The sequence below is a fragment of the Coturnix japonica genome, chromosome 1 (genome assembly GCF_001577835.2).
Source record: "Coturnix japonica isolate 7356 chromosome 1, Coturnix japonica 2.1, whole genome shotgun sequence".
NCBI lineage: Eukaryota > Metazoa > Chordata > Aves > Galliformes > Phasianidae > Coturnix > Coturnix japonica.
The window spans coordinates 46,153,691-46,174,138 of NC_029516.1; the positions used below are offsets into that span (position 1 = coordinate 46,153,691).

Consider the following 20,448-nt stretch of genomic DNA (forward strand, 5'->3'; position numbering starts at 1 on the left):
GTGACAGAGACAGGGCCCGAGGGAACGGCATGGAGCTGTGCCAGGGGAGGGGCAGCTGGGGGTCAGGGACAGGGTCTGTACCAGAGGGCGGTGGGCATGGAACATAAGATGCCCCGAGATTCCAGAGTTCAAAGAGCATTTAGACACCGCTCTCAGACATATGGTCCGAACACCCATGTGCATCTCACAGGCTCAGCACAGCTGGCTTAATAGGCAGTCTGCTGGGAGGAAGCCTGCGGAGGAGAGAGAAGGAAACAGAAGAGCTCAAGGGAACACAAGCCAAAGGGAGAAAAAAAAAAAAAAAAAAAAGCAGGGGGAATGAGAGCCTGTAGAATAGAAAACAACATTGCCAGGGAGCACAGTGCCCAAATTGGCTGTGACAGTCTGGCCCTCTCTGCACCTGGGATTCAAGCACTGGCAGCCAGTACGGCTGACACAGGTGTGAAGGCTGAGGTCATGGGTGGCCTTTCCCGGGGATGGGCCGTGAGGAGTAAAGTAGGGGAAAAGAGATAAAAGTGAGCAACAACTCATCCCTACTGCGACAAGTGATTGCTGCCAGCTGAACACAGCTGCTTTTGCTGGTTTAAAAAAACAACAACAACAACAAAAAAACTATTATTGAAATTTAATTTACTCAATGACCAAGAAACATGGGAGGCTGTGTGCAAATGAGCCAGAGCTGGCTCAGGTGCCAGCAGGAAAGAACCTGAAGCAGAAGCACAGTGAGGTGACCGGGTTGAGGTTTTGGATCCTACAGGAGGTTTTGGATCAGGGGCCTCAGCCAGAGGAGGGAGCAAGCTAAGGTACCCACTTCAAGTGGTACTTGCAGCCCCCACTGACCACTGCCATAGCTCATACCCCAACTCACGTCCAGGAAATCCAAACCTGTGCTTCACTACCCAAAGCTTTTCCTGATGTCTCCTCTAGCAATCCTCTGTCAACAGCAGGATGAGGACTCGGAGGATTCTGCAAACCTCTAAACAGGGCCAGGAAGACAGAAAACAGACTGTAGTCCCATCTTCCCTGCCCAGCTGTCAGTATGGTTTGGGAATTAACTCATCATGCTTTATGTATCATCAAAACTGTTACATTTTCAGTCAACAGCCAAAACAGAGACACACATTTTTCTGCAGCAAAACGGTCTCAATCATATCCCGATCTCCCTCAACATCTGCTTCCACCCAGCATCCTAAAACCTCTTCACTTGACTCTGGAACAGAAGGGATACCAACTTTGGGAGTCCCAGTTGTACCTGTTAAAGGGAGGAGGAAGGAACAGAGGAGGAAGGCAGTAAGTCACAACATCTTGATATATAAAACGAGCAAGGGAAGGAGCAGGGTGCAAAGGGTGCAAAGGGGAAGGCTACTCTTTGCCAATGATGGTTGACCAGGGGAACTCACTGCTGCAGGTCTTCACCAACACAAACAGCTAGACCAGGTGTTTGCCTGGAGGTCAGTGTCTCTAAAACTAAAGACAGTTGTTAGATCCTCCACTGAGTGAGAGGGTATCTAAGGGCTTCCATGGGGAGGTGTGTGGGAGTCATTAAGGACCTCCTCTTCCTCCTTCCCACCTCACGAGAAGCATGATATAGGTAAAAGGAAAAGGTTTCACCTCCTACAAAAAGATCTGCACACTAGGTCTTCCACTTCCCTGGTACCTGGCCAGCAGCCTATCCATGTAATAGCTTGCCCCATTACAACAACTTAAAGGAGAACCTCAGTGATGCCCCACACTCACTAGTGGGAAGGTGCCATGGTTCCTGGGATGCCCCACACTCACTAGTGGGAAGGTGCCGTGGTTACTGGGATGACCCACACTCATTGGTGGGAAGGTGCCATGGTTCCTGGGGAACAGTGCTGTGATTTCCATCACCTGGAGGCATTGGAGAGAGATATGAAGTGAGATGCATGGTCCTACTTATCCCAATTCCCCACCCTCAAGCTTCAGTTGCTGTGGCAATGGCACTGACAATTTCAATGCATAAACTCAAATTTGCATTTTAATGGGACATAATTAGAATGCTGAGATAAAAGATTCTTCCTCACTAAAAGGTAATACAAACACCACATCTCACAAATATTCTATACCAGAAAGTATTATAGGTACATAGACACATGTAAGGCTCATACATTGCTGCACTGTTAAGACCTGTGAAGTTGCTTTCAGGTCTTCTGTGCCTAACTGGAACTTTTCTACGTGCAGCACAAAACCACAGATCCCAGAGTGAAACAACAGATTTTCCAGATGCCCACCACAAATGGACCACACCACCTCCTGGCTTCTGTTTTGCTATGCCATGTTTTCCTTCCCATCTCCCAGTGGGCCAGGCTGCCTCTGAATCCAGAAATGCTCTGAGTCACAGCTCCCAGCTACCCAGCAGCAGGGATGTTTTTCCAGAGCAGGTGCAAAACCACTTCAAATGTCCCAATACATACGTATTTTGTGTGTGCACGGGTGTTTTTGTAGTTAAATGTGTTCCCACTTGGTTGTCAGCAATATGCCTAAGAGTTTCCTCTCCGTCTCTTGGATCAGGAAAGGAGTACTGTGTCAGCACCTGTCCCAGCAGAGAGGCCAAGGATTTATGAGAGGGCATAACAAGGAAATGTTTCCAAGCATCTCCCTTTACTCCAGAAACAGGCAGGGAAGGAGAATGGAGGGAGGAAAATCCATTCCACACCAAACAGGAAAGCAGAAAATGAATTTCTCCTGCCCTTGATACAAACTAAATTCAAAGCAGGCAGCTGGCAGGAGTCAATATGAGAAGGAGCGAGAGAAAAAAATAAATTAAAAAAAAGGGGGGGGGGGGGGGGGAAGAAGGGAGAAAAGCAAACAAGTGCATCATAAAAACTGCAAACTGCCTGGAAATTTCATTTGTTTTTTCAATTGGGAAGTGACATGATGTCTGCTTGGGAGGGGGCAGTCACATCTGGGAGGGGCTGACAGAAGCAGCCCAGCCCTCAGAGACAGCAGGCAGCTCTGCCAAGATGGGAAGGGAATGGATCCATCCCAGCTTCATCCACTTGCCTGGGATGCGGAAGCAAAACCAGAAAACCAACAGGATACTGCTAACTAGTGTTGATTGGAGTACTACAAAGCATCTGGTGAACTGGCCCTGTATGGTGAAAAAGCATTAGAAGGAGACTGGGAGGGATGAAGGATCCAGGACATGTAAGCTGTGGGGACTTGGGTTCATTAGAAAAGCAAAGTCCCAACAAGCTTGTGGCACCCATGGAGCTGGGAGAAGTAGGAAGGCAGTGCTCGGGCATTCAGAGGATGTCCCCATAGCTCACACCAAACGGATTGTATAATCTGAAGGTTTGTAACCAATCTCTTCCACATCCTCTACACCACTGATGCACGTGTCTATGTAAACACATACACCCCAGTTACACACAAATGCACATATTTGCCTATAGCTATCTAAATCCTACGCACAGAATTACAGAATCTTCCGAGTTGGAAAGGACCCGTAAGAGTCATCAGGTCCAACATCTTGCAGCGAATTGCCTGAAGAAAGAAAGAAAGAAAAGTGTCAGTGAGGATGCAAGGTTAGGAACACATGCATTGTACACTCAGAGCAAGATTTCCATACATATGTATACACACAGAAATTCATAGGGACATGCAGATACATGGGGTTAGATCTTACAGCTGTGTAAGTCACAGAGTACCTAGGAGGATGTAGGTGTATCTACAGGAGGCTGTATTCCTGTGCGCAACCAAACCAAAATGCTCTGCTGGCATTGATTGTTTTCCATGTAACACTCATTCTCATGCTCCTGGCTTTTAAATGATTCACTTAAAAATAAAAAAAAAAAAAATCATCATTTTCTTAAAGACCATTTGTCACAGACAGTACAGTTCATAGGGTATTTATCAGCCAGTTCCCTTCCCCTACAACAGAGAGAGGACAGAGATATCATTGCGAAGTCCAGTTCTCAACACAAAGATAAAGGAAAGCAACAAACAGCAGAGAAACAGAACAGGGAGGTTAAACTATCCTAGGCAGGAAAGTGCACGGTTGGTATTTCCACTCTAACATTTTGCTGAGTCCAAAGAGAGAAGGAAAGGAGTAAGGGAAAAGTAGAAGGACAAACAAACAAACAAAGAGCTGAAAAGAGCTGGCCTTATAATGTAGAGGAACTCAAGTGCTGGCAATCAAGAACAAGAGATATAAGCTCAGGCTGAGCTGTTTTCCACACAGAAATCATTGACCCTGGTTGGAGAAGCAAGAGCTCAAAGAGAGAACAGTCAAGAAGAGGAGAAAATAGGCAACAAAAGGACATGAGAGAGAAGGAAAGAAATAAATAAAAAGTGAAAGGAGGAAAAAAGAAAGGAAGCAAAAGAAGATATAAAAGCATCTGCCACTGTGCTCTCCTTGAAGCCCTGCCAGGGCACAGCCATTTCTGCAGGGAGTTGTGCTGCAGCCAGGGCAGGAAGGGGTGTTCACAAAGTGCATAGGGAGGGCTGGCAGCAGGTGGGGACAGTGAACAGTGATCCAGGGCTGAGTGTGAGCTAGGGACTTGCTGCCAAGCCTGTATCACAACCAGCAGGAGATGAGAAAGTCACAACGGCCGATTCACACTGATTCACACACAGGTACAAGCTGGGGTGTTCAAAGGAGTTATTATGGAGCTGTGCTCCAAAAAGCCCTCTTGCATCTTGCCAAGCAAGATTGGGGAAAACCACTAGCAATGCAGTGTTTGCCCTGGAAACTTCTTCTCTGACCTCATCCTGTTCCTGGCAGGATGCACCCACATCAGCACCTAACACATGCAGCAGGCAAAACCCAGCCTCACAGTGACACCTAGTGAGGAGAGACCTCGTGGCACTACGGACCAGCCTCAACAAAATGCAGCCCGGCCTGTCTGCCCACCTCTCCTGCTGCTTTGTCCCGCCTCCTCCCCCAGACATAAGGCAGGGCAGAGTAGATGTGGCCCTGGAGGAGAAGGTGGCCTGACCCAAAGGGGCCATACAGTGTGGTGAGATTAAGGATGCCCTGTAACCAGCACCTTCAGGGCTGCCCATGCACCCCAATTGAGTAAGGGTTGTGTGGGTGTCAGGAGCTTCCTGGGCATGCGGTTCCACACCATACAGGTCAGTAACATTCAATGAAAGAGAGATGGATGGAGGGGGAAATAAAGGAGTGAAAGAAAGAAAGAAAGGAGAGAGACAGCAGGTTATTTAGAAGGACTTTGCAGCAGGGAGTCACAAACAAATGATAAAAAGTCAGGTTGAACTGTCACTTTCACACAGCCACAGAAACTGCTGATCCTGGTTGGAAAGGGTGAGAGAGAGAAAGAGAAGTCAAGGAGACGGGGATAAACACAAGGAAGGTCTAAATACATTATTAGAGAGAGAGCAAAGGAAGGAAAGAAAGGAAAAATGGAGGAGCAAAAACGACAAAAGCAGGGAGAAGGGAGCACAGGGCCTGGCACCGTGCTGATAAACACAGCCACGAGACTGAGTATCTTGCTCTGTACAAGCCTCTCATACAGTTCTTTTTGAACAATTCTGATGGGGAAAACAAACAAACAAACAGAAATCCTAGGCTAAGAAACCACAAAGTACGCATTGTGGCAAGAAGCAGCCAGCTGCCCTGCTGCTTACAGCTGAATGCACAATGCAGCCTTGCTGTCCATCCCCACATCAGTGACAACCAGCAAGATTTTATTTCCCGCTGTTCCCAAGTGGTCCCACCCAGTCATGAAGGGACACTGGGGAACAGGAGAGGGCATGACAAACCTTCAGCCAGCGAATGGTATAGGAAGATTAGATGGGTTCCAGCAGAGGATGAAGCAGATAGGAACTGCAGCAGCCAGCAACGCTCTAACAGCCCCCATTCTGCATCAAGCATCAAGCTAACAAGGCCTGCCTAAGGCAGCAAAAGCCTGTGACAGCCCAAGCCCATCTCCTGTCTGCCTCCAACCCTTAATGGTAGGTGACAAGCATAACTAGCTAAACTTCACTGCATCCAGAGCCAGCTCTGGGGCTTGTAAACATTTTATGGCCCTGGAGCAGAGAGTCTGGGAACAAAACACTGAGCCTTCCACCTCTTTGTCACTGCTCTGAAAGCTGCCACATTCAACAATGACTGACAGACCCCAGTTTTGTATCTGCACAGCATGAGGGAGCTTAAGAATGCTCAGATCTAACGCTCTTTACAGGAGGGATCATTATTTTCATTGTAATTGTAGATAAAATGCACCCTTCCCAGAAGAAACTAGACTGTGCTACCACATGCTACAATATTTACTAAATTAAGAGCTACAGCCTTTTTACAAATCTCTTTAGTTAAGGAATCTGTGTTATACTCCATACCTTATTTCAACATCCCTGTTTCAGTTTCTATCCATTTGCTCTACTCCACAGTGAAGCATTTTGAGGGGCAAATTTCACAGATTCTGGCATGACAAATCTGTGGTTCTGAATGAAACAGAAGGGAAAGACGGGAAGGGCAAATTGAACAATGTAAGGGAGAAATCAAGAGGTTAAGGCCCCACATTCTCATTCAGAGCTAGCATGACCACATCCTGTCTCAAATATTTTGTGAGTTGCTTAATCTTTAAGCCTTCTTATCTCATCTGTATAGGAAGGATAATAACTCTGCTTTGTTTGGAGGCAGAGTTCATTTCTTACTACGGCATCTAGTCCAGAGAGAAGCTGATTTAGTCCCATCTTGAGCCAATATTACTTGCAGAAGCTGTGCAATGCAGAAACGGTTTCTCAGCGACCTGGAAAAGTGCACTGAAGAGGCAGGTATATGCACTGCCTTAAAACAAAATAATAAAAGATCAGAATAAAAGGCTTTCTCTCCATCTGCAGTAACTACAAGCTTACCCATGCAGGGATATGAATCAAGCCATTGTCCAGCACTTGTTCAAACTCAGCAGGCCAGAAAGTCAAATCACTTTTCAAAGGCATGTCACACAGTTAAAGGACAAAGGTTTCTGTGTATTTGAAGTACAGGGTAAGCAGTGATCCATGGTTCTTTGTAGAAACAATGACTGCAACAGAAACCACTGAGGTTAGCAAGCACAGATAAGTAGTAATGACAGCAGCTTTGATTAAGGCATCATCATGTATTGCTCTTCAGAGAAAATACAGAACACCAGATGTGGTGAAGCTGGACAGTTGTCTAAAGCAAAGCACATTGCATGACCCACATGTGAAGGAACATGCAAAGGTGAAAATCTGTTATAAATCAGCTTGAAAATCAGCCTGTTTCATTTTGAAAGGGAAAAAAATACGCATGTCTGTGTGTCCTCAGTACAAACAATACCAAGTGTTTAAACATCAAGATCCCATCTCTCAAAATGATAAGAATGTTCAAAACAGTCCTAAACTAAACCCTTGTGATTGCTGAATCTTACTTCTATTGCATCTCTCAGCTTCTGCTTTCTAACATTCTTCACAACATCCCTTCAAGCTGAGACTCCTGTGTAACCCCTCAAATCCAGAGCTAGAACATAAAAAAAAAACAAAACAAACAACAACAAAAAAAAAAAAAACACCACAGAAACTGCTATTAAGAACTGCTACAGACAGCAATATGACATTATAATATTAACCAGAAATAACAAGGTGGCACAGACCAAATGAATGATAATCTCAAACATCTTCCAAAGCCCAGAATAACAGGGAAAGTGACAATCACTCCAAGACAAACCGGAAACTTTATTGACTTATTCAAACAGGGAAATTTTCCATTTTCAATGTCATAAGATATAAAGCAGAAAGTAAAATTCTAATGGTCACATAAGGAAGTTACTTAAAACTTCAGCTGATCTGTATGCTGAGTTATTTGTAATTGAAAAGCCAGCCAGCTCACACAGGTAATCACTGAGGCATGAAATTTAGAGAAAGCTATAAAACATGAACATTAGCAGCAGAAAGCTTTCGAAGATAGCTTAACTCTCAGAAGCAAGGACATTCTCCATCTGAAAGGCAGCGCCTGTGGTTTTTGCCATCACAAGTTAGATTATTCAGGCTCTAAGACAGCGATGTATCTGGATGTTATACATTTAAATGAATACCATTTGACATTCATTCTGTCCCCAAAGCTTTCCAAAAAGCTAACTGCACTGATTTTTGAGGGATTACAAAGTGATGAAGTTTTCTTGGATGAAATTTTAATTTGAGCAGATCCTTTGAAGAGTACAATAAAATACTGACTTATTTATTCATTTTTTTTTTTTTTTACTAACATAGGCACAAAGTCTCCTGACATTAAATTTTTAGAAGTATGTACCAGTCAGGAAAAAAAGCTGCTCATCTGCTCTCAACAGTGATTCAGGTAAGTGAGAATTAAGTATATATACTGTGATGAAAAAAAGGAATGCATCCTCACTGCGAGAGCAATAAACCCACCGAAGCTCCTGCAAAGAAAAATACAGTGTATTATATGCTGTGCTCAGCACAAAGCAGATTTCTCAAACACAGGTTACTGGACTTAATCTAAAGTCAAGAGAGGAAATGTTATGGTTTATGACATGCAGGAGATGAGATCGTGCGATCCAAATGCCTAAATTCTACATCAGTACAGGTTGAAAGGGACAATACACAAGTAAAATACAAGGCAATAAACTTAGATTGTTTAGCACTTCAGGAAAAAAAGAAGTGTAAATATAATTTTCTGTTAAAAGTCAAAGAGTAGGGGAAGAATGTGCAACTATATCTGCAGGAGTATGGCAGGTATTGGCTCTGGGTGACTTTGGTACAGCTATGACAAATGCTGTTCTCACAGTGTCTGCCAAGACCAAGCACAGCTGAAGCCAGACTGCAGTTAGGAGAAACACTAATGATCGTCCCCTGAGAAAAGCTGCCAGATCCTGTTAAAAGAAGTGGAAGAAATATAATGTATTAATAATAGCTACATGGTTTCACAAAGCACTGAAAAATCCATGGCTCATGTCAGACAGTGATCTTTGTGCAGTTCTAGGGCAACAACAGATCTAAACCTGGGGAACGCGTTTCACCAACAAGCGTGTGCCTATTTAACTTCTCAGTGAGCTTGACCAGACTCCAAGAGCTTGACCAGACTCCAACGCAGGAGACTGTGAATGCACTTGAAGAAAATATCTTGCCTTCCCTTTTCAGCAAAATGACCCCATGCGCTCGTTAAATTTTATCCTGCAGGTAATTGTGGATTAAAATCATAGCAGGTTTGCACTCAACCTTGCTGGTCAAAAGAGGCATTGCCTGTATTAAAGTTTCTTGCTACTGAAGATATTTAACAAGAAGGGACTCAGAATTTCTCAGAGGCCAAATAATTGACAGCATTATTAATTGGTACAACAGAAACAGAAACACAATACTATTTGCAGAGGCTTATTTTTGAGTTAGAAAAGGGCATATATTTTCCAATGAGACAATAAATCAGTGCAGATTGTAACACATTAATTTGTTAAATCTAAACATGTTTAGCAGTGCAGGTAATTATATTTTTGCATTAGGAGGCCTCATAAGACATTTATAAGGTTACATTGCTTTGACACTAAACACGTGTGATGATGTGTCAGGTGAGCCTGATAAAGTTAATCGATGTAAATGCCACTTTTAACTAGTAGAAAAAGCTATTCTGTGTGATATATGTCTGTGAACAGCTTACAGAGAACCTGTAATTCTATTTTAGGGGCTAACGGAGAATGTTTGACAGCTAAGGTATAATCAGGAATGCTTTCCTCACAGTCATAACACTGACAGCTCTCCTCCCAAATATGCTAACTTACATGAATGCAGGGACAAACCCAGCACAGAACAAGGAGCTGAGCAGTCTCAGTCTTTGCTAGCTTAGTAGTAGACAAGAAAATGGAGAAATATTCATGAAATCATAGAATTATCATAGAATGGCCTGAGTTGAAAAGGACCACAATGATCATCCAGTTTCAACTCCCCTGTTATGTGCAGGGTCACCAACCAGCAGACCAGGCTGCCCAGAGCCACATCAGGCTATGCACCCGGCCATTGCCCACCCAAATTAATCCAAAAATGTGGTTTGGATTTAAGAGGAAAAATCACAAGTGAGAAGAGACCTGCTGAACAGGAAATAAATGGTTAATATTTCCCAAGAATGAGCACCAAGACAGTCTGGTCCAGAAAGACGCATCTGCACAATCACAATGACAAATACTGACACAGGATGCCAGGAACGATTCAACAAGAGATTCCAAAGAGAACTAAGAATAAAAAGATTGGCACTGAGGTGACATCTGCAGGGGCTGGAGAACAACCTGCAGAGAATAGATGCCTGTTAATGAACTGCTGTTTAACTGCCATCAGCCACCACTAGAGATCATTGCCATGAGAAACAACCAGTGCTGTTTGTACCGCTCTCTCCCCATGGGACACTGTCTGAGGGAGAATAAACCTCTCTCCTTCTCCTCCAGCACCAGCCTGTTACTGCCAGTGTTGGCTATAACTGAATAAGCTTTATTCAGATGATAGATAAATTTAGCAGACATTAGCAGCAAGACTCTAGAGAGGCAAAAAACGGGGGAGGAAAGCTTTAAATAAATACGCTAAAGTAATACTGAATAATAGATGCAATTAATGGTGGAGCAAAACTGTGCCTCAGGAGCCGGGCACAAAGTTAAACCTGTTTTGGGGGGCCTTCCACCACAACAGCAGGGCCCTACAGAGCCCATTCCCAATGCAGAAGGTCTGTGAGGCTGCACCACACGCAGGAGAGAGGAAAACGAGGCAGCAGCGCTGGGTTTGTACATCAAATCAGCTCAGGGCTGACCTGAGGCAGCCTCCACAAACCACAGAACCCCAATATGGCTCCGCGCTCCGCCCTTCCCGCCTAAACCGCCTAAAGACGGAAGTAGAGTCGTTCAAAGGGCGGAAGTGGTGTCAGGAGAGGGCGGAAATGGTCTCAGGAGAGGGCGGAAGTGCGGTGGGGAGCCGGAAGTGGATGAAAGGCGGGGGGTGTGTGTGGCCATGTCTGCGTCGTTGATACGGCGGGGCCTGGAGCTGCTGGAGGCACCGGGTGGGCTGGAGGGGACGGAGGCGGGACAGGAGGGGGTTATCGCAGTGTGTGGCCCTGGTAACCTCCCTCCTCTCATCTTTCAGGCCGGGGAAAGGCCCCGCGGGGACTCCAGCAGGGGCGTGATGGCACCAGGCCGGCAGGAGCTGCCCGGCGGAGGAAGGTAACGGTGGGGCCTGGGAAGAACAAGGCCACGATCAAGGGCAGAGTGGTGAAGTCGGCGATAGGTGAGTTCTGACTTTAGTTCTGGTAGAGATCAGCTCCATTGCGCTCTGCACTCTCAGGCCGGGTCCCTGCATGGTGTCCTGCAGCCCCTGTCATGATCACTTGTGCTTATCCCTCTCCATCCTCCTTGTAGCAGCCCTCGGGTGCTGCCTGGGCAAGCAGGTGATGTGTTTTGTCTCCCTGTGCTCTGACCTAGAGGAGTATCACAAGAAGAAAGCTATAAATCACCTCAAAGCAAATCTGCAGTACATGACAAGCGGACGATGTGTTGCTGACAAAGCTGTCACTAAACAGGTAAAGGTGACACTTCTTTCTTCTTCTGAGGAGCATAAATGAATGGGAATTATCTTCACATCTTCCAGCTTAGGCCCTGTGCAGTAGAGTTGACTTTCTTTCTGGTAGTTGCCTTGAAGTATTTATTTGTGCTCAAACAAAACACCTTACTAAGCTTTAAATTTTTGTTGATAGCTTATTTCTTAGTGTTCTCAGATACTAGTTAAAATCTGGTCATTGTCGACTTCTCTTGGTTACCAAAGGTATTTCATAGCAAAGAAGCCCTTGTTCAGGCTTCCCTTCTGTTCTCTTCTAACTGTCCTCTTCTGTAGCTAGAGGCTGTTTTAGCAGGGATCCAAACATGCTGCTGGCTCACATGGTAGGAATTTCACAGCTTCTTAAATTATGTTTCTCATAACCTGAAAATTTAACCAATAGTCTTTCCCAAATAGTAATTCTGAGCCAGGATTTGAAGGTAGATAACACCACTAGATTCTTAGGCTGTTTTTATGACAACACTTTTAACTTAAAGAAACTAAGTGATTTAGGCCAGTGTTTTTCAGGTTTGAGGTTGTAAATGGCAGGAATGACATATTAAAGAACACCAGGGGAATACTACCAATTTCTTGGATTTTCTAGTCATCTTATGGACTAAAGAATGTTACAGTTTCAAAGAAAGTTTAAGTTAAAATCAATATTGCATTTTCAATAAGAGTTATCTGAAAGTAGCTTCCATGTTTGACTCTGAATGCTACATGGGTGCTTGCTGCTGTCCCAGTGACCTGCTTTGGCTAAGATAATGTTTGCATCTCACACTTCTCTGGTGGCATTCCAGAATGTAGCATGAATGTAGCAGAATAATAAAGGTGTGGTAGGTGAGCTTGAAAATTACTGTTTTGTGATTTGGTCTGGGTGACAATGAATGTTATTTTTGTTTTTTCACGAAGGTTCTTGCACAGAACAGAGGCAGGAAGTCAAAAGATCAGCCTGCAGAGAAGAAGGAAAAGAAGAAGCCTGAGGGCACTGTCTTTACTGAGGAAGACTTCCGTAAATTTGAAAGAGAATACTTTGGAATCCCATAAACAGCATGAAAGGGACTCTTGCAGCTCCAGTCCGTTTGCAGCTGAGTGCTCAGAATACAGGACCGGACACTTAATCAGCATGTTTGAGAGTGGATGTAGGAGATACATCACTTTGTCAGCAAATATACTAGCATCAGACCTGCAGAGTAACTGCTCCTGTCCGGAACTCACTGCTGGAGCCATGGAGGTTCTTTGTTTTTTGCAGTATGTTTTAAGATCACCTCCCTCCAGCCAGCATGTCTTGTGTTCTTGACTTAGAAAGGTGGACTAATCCAAAACCAAATCTTATTCTTCAGTAAGGCATCTGCTATTGGTCTCCAACTCAATGATGATACATTTTGGACAGCAAAAGCAAATCATTAAAAGGGAAGGATGCTTCAAAAGACTGTGAAATCCAAGTACTCCAGCAGTTTCTGTCATTATTACAGTATCTGTCAGGTTTTTCTGGTATTGTAAATATTTTGTATGTGTTGTATGATTAAATAATTGTTGTTACAGGTGCTGCCTATCTTTGCCTTTGCGGTAGCGATTGTTATGAGTGGCTGTGATTGAAGAACATAAACCAGATCATTGTTCTGATCCAAGCATTCCTGTCACTAGGATGACTCAGTTGTGTGAATGTCTTCCCTCTGATTCCTGTTGTCACATGTGTCTTCTCTCCTGCATGCTCAGGCTTTTAGAGTGCAGGTAGGAACTGAGGTGACTCCTCTTCTGCCTGCTCAGTCACCCCTCTAAGAAAGAGGTCTTATATGGAGAAAACTTTCTCATGCTTCAGCCCAAGCTTTTATCTGAGGTTCCAACTAGGAGGGTGCTGCTGCTGGATGCTGCCAGCTCCTGTAGGCAGGAATGCTTGTGACCCAGAAGTCAGCTTTCAGCATGAAGATCAAATCATCTGAACTAGAGGCTGTGGTGCTGGACGGAAGGGATGGGTGTTTGCTTTTGGTTGTTTTTGGTTTTTTTTTTTCATAGTGCTAAATTCCCTGCTGCAATAAATAGACGGCCCAGCAGGTGGGAGTGTTGTTTCAGATTATCTTCCTTGCTAAACTACTGTGAATGTGCTTTTTGGGAGCTCTTGTTACTGCCCTTTCCCACCCTTTTCTTAAGATGATGGGAAGTGTTCTCCCTTTGGAGAGGAGAAAAAGAAGAGACAAGTTCTAATAAAAGAGATTCAAGAGCCAACCCTTGGTTAGAACTAACTCCTTGGTTCAGATGTTAGCAGTGGAAGGAATTTGGTATCCCACCCCCTGCATCCTTAAGTCTGTTCCACCTGTGTTTTGTTCTTTCCGTTGTGTCTGCATAAAAGGGAAGGTCACATAGATATACTTTGTCCAAACAGGGGAAATAGTGAACATACTAAAGTATGTGTTCTGGAAACTGTGCTTAACAGCATGTGGGAGGGAATTTCTTGTAATAAGATCAGTTCAACAGTTTGCAGCCAAAAGTGGTAAATAAAACATTCCAAGGACCAGTTTCCCTTTTTTTCAGTTTGTCCCTTCTCCTAAAATGGAGAAATGTGTAGGGGACCTTGAGGAAAACAAAAACATCCTTTGTTGCTGCAGAAAGGTACAGTAGGGAAGTGTGGCTCATTCTGTTTGCTCAAAACCCAGCTTGTTTGTTTGCAAGCATAAGTAAATAGGGAAGTTGCTCTTTCAAAGTCAGTAAGGTACTTTAAAGCGAGCTCCAAAGCAGTCTTCCCCAAGGATAACACCCAAATACATGGAATTATAAAGTTGGATAGGAGCCCTCATTACTGGGAAGACTATTAGTGCCAACACAAGTAATCCCCATACTTGCATCTGTATGCCGAGAGACGTAGTACTTGCTTGAGAAGGTAAAGCCAACTGTCAGACTGGGTTTGCCAGCTGAAATCAAACTTGCTTGTCGAGCCAATGGTATCCTCAACTAAACTAAATTTTACCTTGCAGGAGGGAGGAAAAGCAAGCAGAAGAAAAGTGTGGTTCTAGATAAATTGCCCTTTTAAACAGCAAAGATCTGGCATGTCCTAGCCTTGATTTTGTCACCTTTCTCACAGAGCTGGAGCTCCGGGAGGGAATGGCAGTACTACCTGCTTGCCATATAAGAACATGAGTTGGCCTTTGAGAGGAATGTCTTCATTGCCTGGTGGTAAGATAAAACTGTGTTCTCACACTCCCAACCATCTATATATTACAGACTAGTCATGCTTAGAGCATGCCAGCTCCTCACCCCAGCTGGGACCCCAGGTGGTGGCTATCTGAGCTTCATGTACCACCTCTCTGTTGCTTGTTCACAGCCAGGCTTTTCTGCCTGACAAAAAAGAGTGATTAGGGAGGGAGCAGCTCCCATAGTTTCATTTCCTACTAAGCCTCCAACCTGGCTGGTTCCCATGCTGGGAGCAAAGATGCTGCATCCCGCAATCCTCGGACCTGCTGGACAGCATTTCTCTCCTGTGCAGCTGCAATCCAGGGACGCTGAGCTCATCAGGCTGCTGGCTCCCTTCCCAGCTCTGCGACATCAACCAAGCATCCTGCAGAAAAAAAAAACAGAAGTGGTCAAGCTGAGGAAGAGAGCGGGTGCCATCTTCCAGCACATCTCCACCCTCCCACAAGCAGCTTTAATATAAACACAAATATAAGCTCTGGAGTATTAATAATGTGGTCAAACCTTTCCAGGGAAGTGGTTTAGAGGAGAAAGAATAGTTCCCAGGTGCTCAGTGCTGGGTTGGCTTCCTGTGAGTAAGATTCACAAAGCCATTTAATGGCCTTCCTCTGTTCTGTAAATGGAAAGCAAACAGGAAAACTTGTCTGAGCAGGTATGAGTGGCTCAAAGCTTCTGCTGTGTCAGCAAATGTGTTCTTCCTCAGCGTGGAAAGCAGCGACAGCCAGTATCAGCATAGAGGTGTATCAGGAAGGCTGCAGGTATAAACTAATAAAACAGGATTGCTCAGGATACTCAACAGTTTCTTCCCTCTGAAATAACAGAGGGACAAGCCAGGCTGCAAATGAACCAAGGTAGCTTGGCAAACAACTTAAAGTGCTGAAATGACCATAACAGGGAGAGGGGAAAACCGTGGTTGAGAGGGGTCCTAGAAACCTTTTGGAATCTCAGCCCTTGGCAAGTATTTTGGGACTGACTTCCCTTCCAATCTTGCTGCTGATTCATACAGTGTTGGATCCACGCCTACAACACCGATAGGCTCCGAACACCTCAGGTAAGGGGCTGGTTACCACAGAAAGGGGCACACAGCAGCAGTGCCCCAAATAGCTCACAAATGTAATGGTGAAGCACATGGAAGTTTCTCACCTCGAAACAAGAACAGTCAATTGAGGAATGTAAAAGGAGGCAAGCTGCCTAATGCTTATTTATGGCTCAAAACCAGGAACTCCAGCTGAAGCAGGCTGAACGGTTAGTAGGTTTGAGATGGATTAAAGGTTTGTATGACTATCCGTAGTTACATTAAAGAGGATTAACAGCACCAGCCACTGACTGTTGGGGGCAGGGGAAATGGAAATCATGACGGTTGCTCTGCCTGCAGGGTTACATACACCTTGTTCTTAAGGAATTAGCTGTTGGCAGGGCTGAGCAGCAACCTAGCCAAGTTGAGCAGCACCATTTGCATGCAAGAAAGCTTATTTATCTCCTCCACTAACTTGTAATTAATGGAGGGGAAAGAGGATGTTCTTTTCCAGTTGTCCAGGCACTGCAGTGGTGATGCAGAGGAGTCAAGTTCACAACAGGCATCCTGTGCTTTGGAGATCCTCTGCCCTATATAAATTAACATGGTGGTTCTGTCACCACAATACATGGCCAACATTTCCCTGCCACCAGCACAGTGCTGAGGAAGACACCTCTCCTGAAGGACATCCTGTCCTTGCTGCTGTTCTGGACTTTCCGCCAGGGCTCTTTGGAAGCATTTGCCATCATTTCATACTCCAGCACTGCAAATGGAGGTTATTTTTGCCCCTTTGGTTATTCACAGGGGTAAGCGGTGGAGTCCTCAGCAGCAGCGTTTTCCTCTTCTCGTTTGCAAAGAGAAGTAAGAGCACCTGGGTCTCTCTAAATGCATGAGAAAGAGGAAGGTAGCTATTAATACTGAGTTTTTATAGGGCGCAGACTGGGAAAATTCCACTGTTTCCAAATATACAGGAAAACTGGCTTCCTCTGGGGGCTCTATTTTGTGCACCAAAATCTATTTCTGGGAATGGTGTCACCATGCACGTAAACCATAGGGATTGTTGGACCACATTTGTTCTGAGCCTGTGAGAAAAGGAAGAGGCTCCTGCAGCCTGCCAATGTGAGATCAGCCAGGAGGCTCTCTAATGCTCAGATGCTTTCTCCCATCTCTTAATCCAATGCTCTTATAAATGCTAAGTGAACATGCAGAGGAAGAGCCAGCCCTAATCTCCAGCCAGTGCAAAGTCTTAACTAAGTTACTAAGTATGGAAACAGCATCATTGCAAGGGGCACCAGCATAAGATCAGCTTGTTGGCTGCCCCTGAAAGGCTGCAGACACACCAGCTCCATGTGGATGCTTGTGCAGTATGATTGGACAAGTCAGTGCAAGAGAGAAGGAATTAACACCCTGGGGAACTGCTTGAAGCCATCAGCTTGTCAAAACCCAGTAACTCCCACAAGAGACTTCTCCAAACCATATTTATAAACATACTTACATGGCTCCTTGTAAGGCTGAACCTTTATGATTTTGCTTTTGCTATTCAAGATCTGGGACTATCTCCACTTGATCCCCTCCATTTTACTAGATATCTGCAAGTATTCTCAGCTACACATGAGCTGTAACATGTACTGTATCACTTGAACCACATTAACAGTAAATGCTATTTGCACACTTGGGTGGAGCAGCACATTCCAGCTGGTTGAAGCCCCAAACGACATGGTATAAACCCTTATTTTACAGATACTCAGTTACCACACAAAATTGCAAGTTTACTATAAAATAATTTATTAGACACCACACAGCTTAAGCAGCAAGCATATATACATGCACACAAACACTACTGACTACCCTACTCAGGGACTCTAGCTCTTTTGACTTTGGCCTTCCTCACCTCTTCAATCAGATCTTTCAAGTACTGGATTTCCTTACTCAGGGAATCTGCTTTCTCTTTCAGGGCCTGATTTTTCTGTTCCAAATCTCTGCACTCCCCTGACAGAGCCTCCTGTTCTGCCCTCTTCTTTTGCCGGTAACGTGTGGCAGCAGTCTTATTTTGCTCCATCTTTTTCAATTTCTTATCTATTTTCTTTTCTCCTTTCACCTTTGCTGACACTACCTTCTCAGCAGGGTGGTCATATGGTTTAGAACGCAGAGAGCCACGGGTGGCATCTGCAGGGAACTGGTTGTCATTAGGGGATCCAAGTGAATTGGTAGGACTGTGCTGGGGCGTTCCCAAATAAGAGTCTGGGCTCATGCATATTCCACTATCATCAGAATGGTTCTCCTCCTCTTTCTCTGACTTCGTGATCACTACCAGAAAGGTGGGGGCCTCCTGTTTCCTTTCACCTTCCAGAACATCCACTTCACTACCTAGTTCTAAACTAAATGAATGGTCTGGAACAGAAGTCAGAGACCCTGGGGAGAGGGGAAAAGGCCACAGGGAGCCTAATGGGGCCATGGGATCTACTCCAATTGGAGATTCGGGGAGATTGGTGATTAGATCAGGTATGAGTGGAGGTTCTTTGTTGTGAAATTCCTGGGTGGTAGGGTTAAACAGGAGATCACACGTGTCTTCCAACGTGGCCATCAGGTCGTCTGGTGAGACGGTGGCTTCCAGATGTTCCATACCTAACAGGGCATCAAAATCAAATTCCTTCAGATCCATCTTCTCCACCATCCACTCCATGCCAGAGAAGGCATCCTCTAAACAAGGAGAAAAACAGTATATTTTTCGATGAGCCAACACAGAGATTCTATACCAGTTATACCAGAAATAGTTATATCTTCCCCCATTCTTTTTAATGGTAAAAAGATCGACTACCAGACCCCTTCCCCCTACTATGAACTGGGGAAGTCTGCATGATACTATGTATCTGTCAGCTGCTGACATTCCATCCCTCTTAGTCTTAGCTCTCTAAGAATTCAGGCCTATTTGAAACACACCACCACACTTGTTTCTTGTGACCTCTTCCAGGGAAGGCTACTCTTAATAGTTGGCATGTTATTAAAAGGGCAATGCAAGTGTCATTTTTCCACAGGCTGGTCGACTACAGAGCCATTTGCTATTGTGTATAATCAGTGTTGTATGGATGCTTCCCAGGCCAGAAGACACATACGTGATGTTACCTTTCCATTTAGAGAACTCGTGCAATTTATCTTTGAACAGGAGGATTACATTATTTATTATGTGCCATCACCTTTGGTGTTACTTCCTGCACATGAATTAGTGCCTTACCCTGGCTGCTATCTATGGTGTTGCCTAAACTGTCCACAGTGAGCCAATTGGAGGAGACTGCCTTAGCCTTGTCGCTGGAGAACCCATGCGAACCGAGGGGCTCGGCCACCTCCAGGTAGTCATCGAGGAGTCCCAGACCTTCCTCAGCCACCAAACACGGCTGGCTGAGGGGGGAGGACTCCCCCAACAGCATCTCGTTGTTCAAGAGGCTCATCTTGGTCAGGTTTTAGCGCTTTGACGTCAAAGGATGTAGACAAGGAGAGGGCCTTTTTGTTGACTACAGCAGTGCTGCTGTGCGGTGCCTTGAAAAACCTGTAAGACAAACATTTTTCGCATGCATCAGTGCTTGTTCTACTGGAAAAACAGCCTTCACAACAAAACGCAGCCTCAGGGAGAGTGCTGTTGCACCAGACTTGTACGACTGCAGCATTTTCAGGGCTGTTTGCCTCAAACTCTTGCTTTTTATTTGTTTGCTTTCATAAAAGCTTTTCTATTCGCATCTCCATTGCCCAGCACGGCATTGCCAGCCCCACGCCCCGCCGAGGCCCCGCCCACCGCGCCCTGACTCACGTCACGCCCACGCCGCAGCCATTTCGCGATCTGCCGCCTACCGCTCCCCACCCGGCCCCGCCGCCATTTTGTGCCGTGACACGTTTTCACCCCGTGTCGATGGGAACGCCATCAACGTGGAGGGGTGGGGGGGAGGGGAAGGTGACAGGACGATAGAACGACAGAGCACCTTTTGGTGCTAGGCTGACTTATGGACCAGGTGGATTCGGATGATAAATACCACGACAGCCTTACACCCTTCTATCAGGCTGGGTTCGACACCATTCCCCCCCCCTCCCCCCACAACCCTCCTCCTCCCCCGGCCAGCAGCGCCGTAGCATTAAGGGATTATCTTAATGCCCGCTCGTTGGAAGCCCCGTTTAACTCCTCCATCCGCTGTGGGAACGCCTCTATAAAGACAATCCCCTATACTACTAAGACAACCGTCTAGGGAGCTAATATTCTCACAAAAGCCTTACAAAATAGAACAGCCCTGAGCTTTCAGGATGTGGGCTTCTCTAAAATACAGGGTATTATGGCTCATTTTTCCTCTTAAAAGTGTCATTTCCTGCCATTTCCGTCACCCTCAAGTAGGTTTCCAGCCCCCACCCTATTAACCAGACAGCTTTTCCTATGGGGCGTCCGTTTCGCACCCCAGAACCCCGCTTTATGAAGCAGGGGGTGGCTGTCACACAAGGCGCACTCCCCACACGCGCTACTCACGCCATGGTTGCAGATGCCGGGGATGTGCCGAGGCCGCCGCCGCTGCTGCTGCGCCCGCTGCACTGGCCGATGCCGCCGCTGGCCCTGCCGCCCTTAGAGAGCCATGGCGGCTGGGGGGGGGGTTGGTTGGTGCTCCGGTCAGCGCCGCGCGGAGAGGTGCTACGCACGGTCACAGTTACAACCTGTCAGCTCAGCCAAGGGCACACAATGAGGTGGCAGCGCG

The 20,448-nt window shown here is 45.6% G+C and overlaps 2 protein-coding genes and 1 long non-coding RNA gene across 6 annotated transcripts; 1 reads left to right on the plus strand and 2 right to left on the minus strand.

Annotated features, from left to right (window-relative positions):
* Positions 1–633: 633 nt before the first annotated feature.
* Positions 634–10,883, minus strand: LOC107312745. 3 transcript variants are annotated; one of them, XR_004307300.1, is made up of 5 exons: positions 10,598–10,883; positions 6,841–8,378; positions 3,436–3,507; positions 1,738–1,872; positions 634–1,252 (listed from the first exon to the last, which is right to left on the minus strand). It is a non-coding gene; the product is annotated as an uncharacterized LOC107312745 (long non-coding RNA). The 3 variants fall into 3 exon arrangements; XR_004307299.1 differs by having other exon boundaries at positions 6,841–7,007; positions 7,374–10,883; XR_001554611.2 differs by having other exon boundaries at positions 6,841–10,883.
* On the plus strand, positions 10,879–13,163 carry RPS19BP1 (ribosomal protein S19 binding protein 1). Of its 2 annotated transcripts, none has more exons than XM_015860410.2 (4): positions 10,879–10,990; positions 11,074–11,214; positions 11,346–11,506; positions 12,433–13,163. In XM_015860410.2, the coding sequence occupies exons 1-4, from the start codon at positions 10,942–10,944 to the stop codon at positions 12,565–12,567; spliced, it is 486 nt and encodes a 161-aa protein (XP_015715896.1). In that variant the 5' UTR covers positions 10,879–10,941; the 3' UTR covers positions 12,568–13,163. The 2 variants fall into 2 exon arrangements, with proteins under 2 accessions (XP_015715896.1, XP_015715906.1); XM_015860420.2 differs by having other exon boundaries at positions 11,409–11,506; positions 12,433–13,154.
* Positions 13,164–17,482: 4,319 nt separating this feature from the next.
* Positions 17,483–20,429, minus strand: ATF4 (activating transcription factor 4). The gene is made up of 3 exons (XM_015860392.2): positions 20,226–20,429; positions 18,954–19,265; positions 17,483–18,421 (listed from the first exon to the last, which is right to left on the minus strand). The coding sequence occupies exons 2-3, from the start codon at positions 19,165–19,167 to the stop codon at positions 17,571–17,573; spliced, it is 1,065 nt and encodes a 354-aa protein (XP_015715878.1). The 5' UTR covers positions 19,168–19,265; positions 20,226–20,429; the 3' UTR covers positions 17,483–17,570.
* Between the last annotated feature and the right edge of the window lie 19 nt (positions 20,430–20,448).

Coding starts and splice junctions, on each gene's coding strand:
- RPS19BP1 (XM_015860410.2), top strand. CDS start 10,942: ATGTCTGCGTCGTTGATACGGCGGGGCCTGGAGCTGCTGGAGGCACCG. Junction 10,991..11,073: donor GGAGCTGCTGGAGGCACCGG/GTGGGCTGGAGG, acceptor CTCATCTTTCAG/GCCGGGGAAAGGCCCCGCGG. Junction 11,507..12,432: donor ACAAAGCTGTCACTAAACAG/GTAAAGGTGACA, acceptor TTTTTCACGAAG/GTTCTTGCACAGAACAGAGG.
- ATF4 (XM_015860392.2), bottom strand. CDS start 19,167: ATGAGCCTCTTGAACAACGAGATGCTGTTGGGGGAGTCCTCCCCCCTC. Junction 18,422..18,953: donor CACCATAGATAGCAGCCAGG/GTAAGGCACTAA, acceptor CTCCTTGTTTAG/AGGATGCCTTCTCTGGCATG.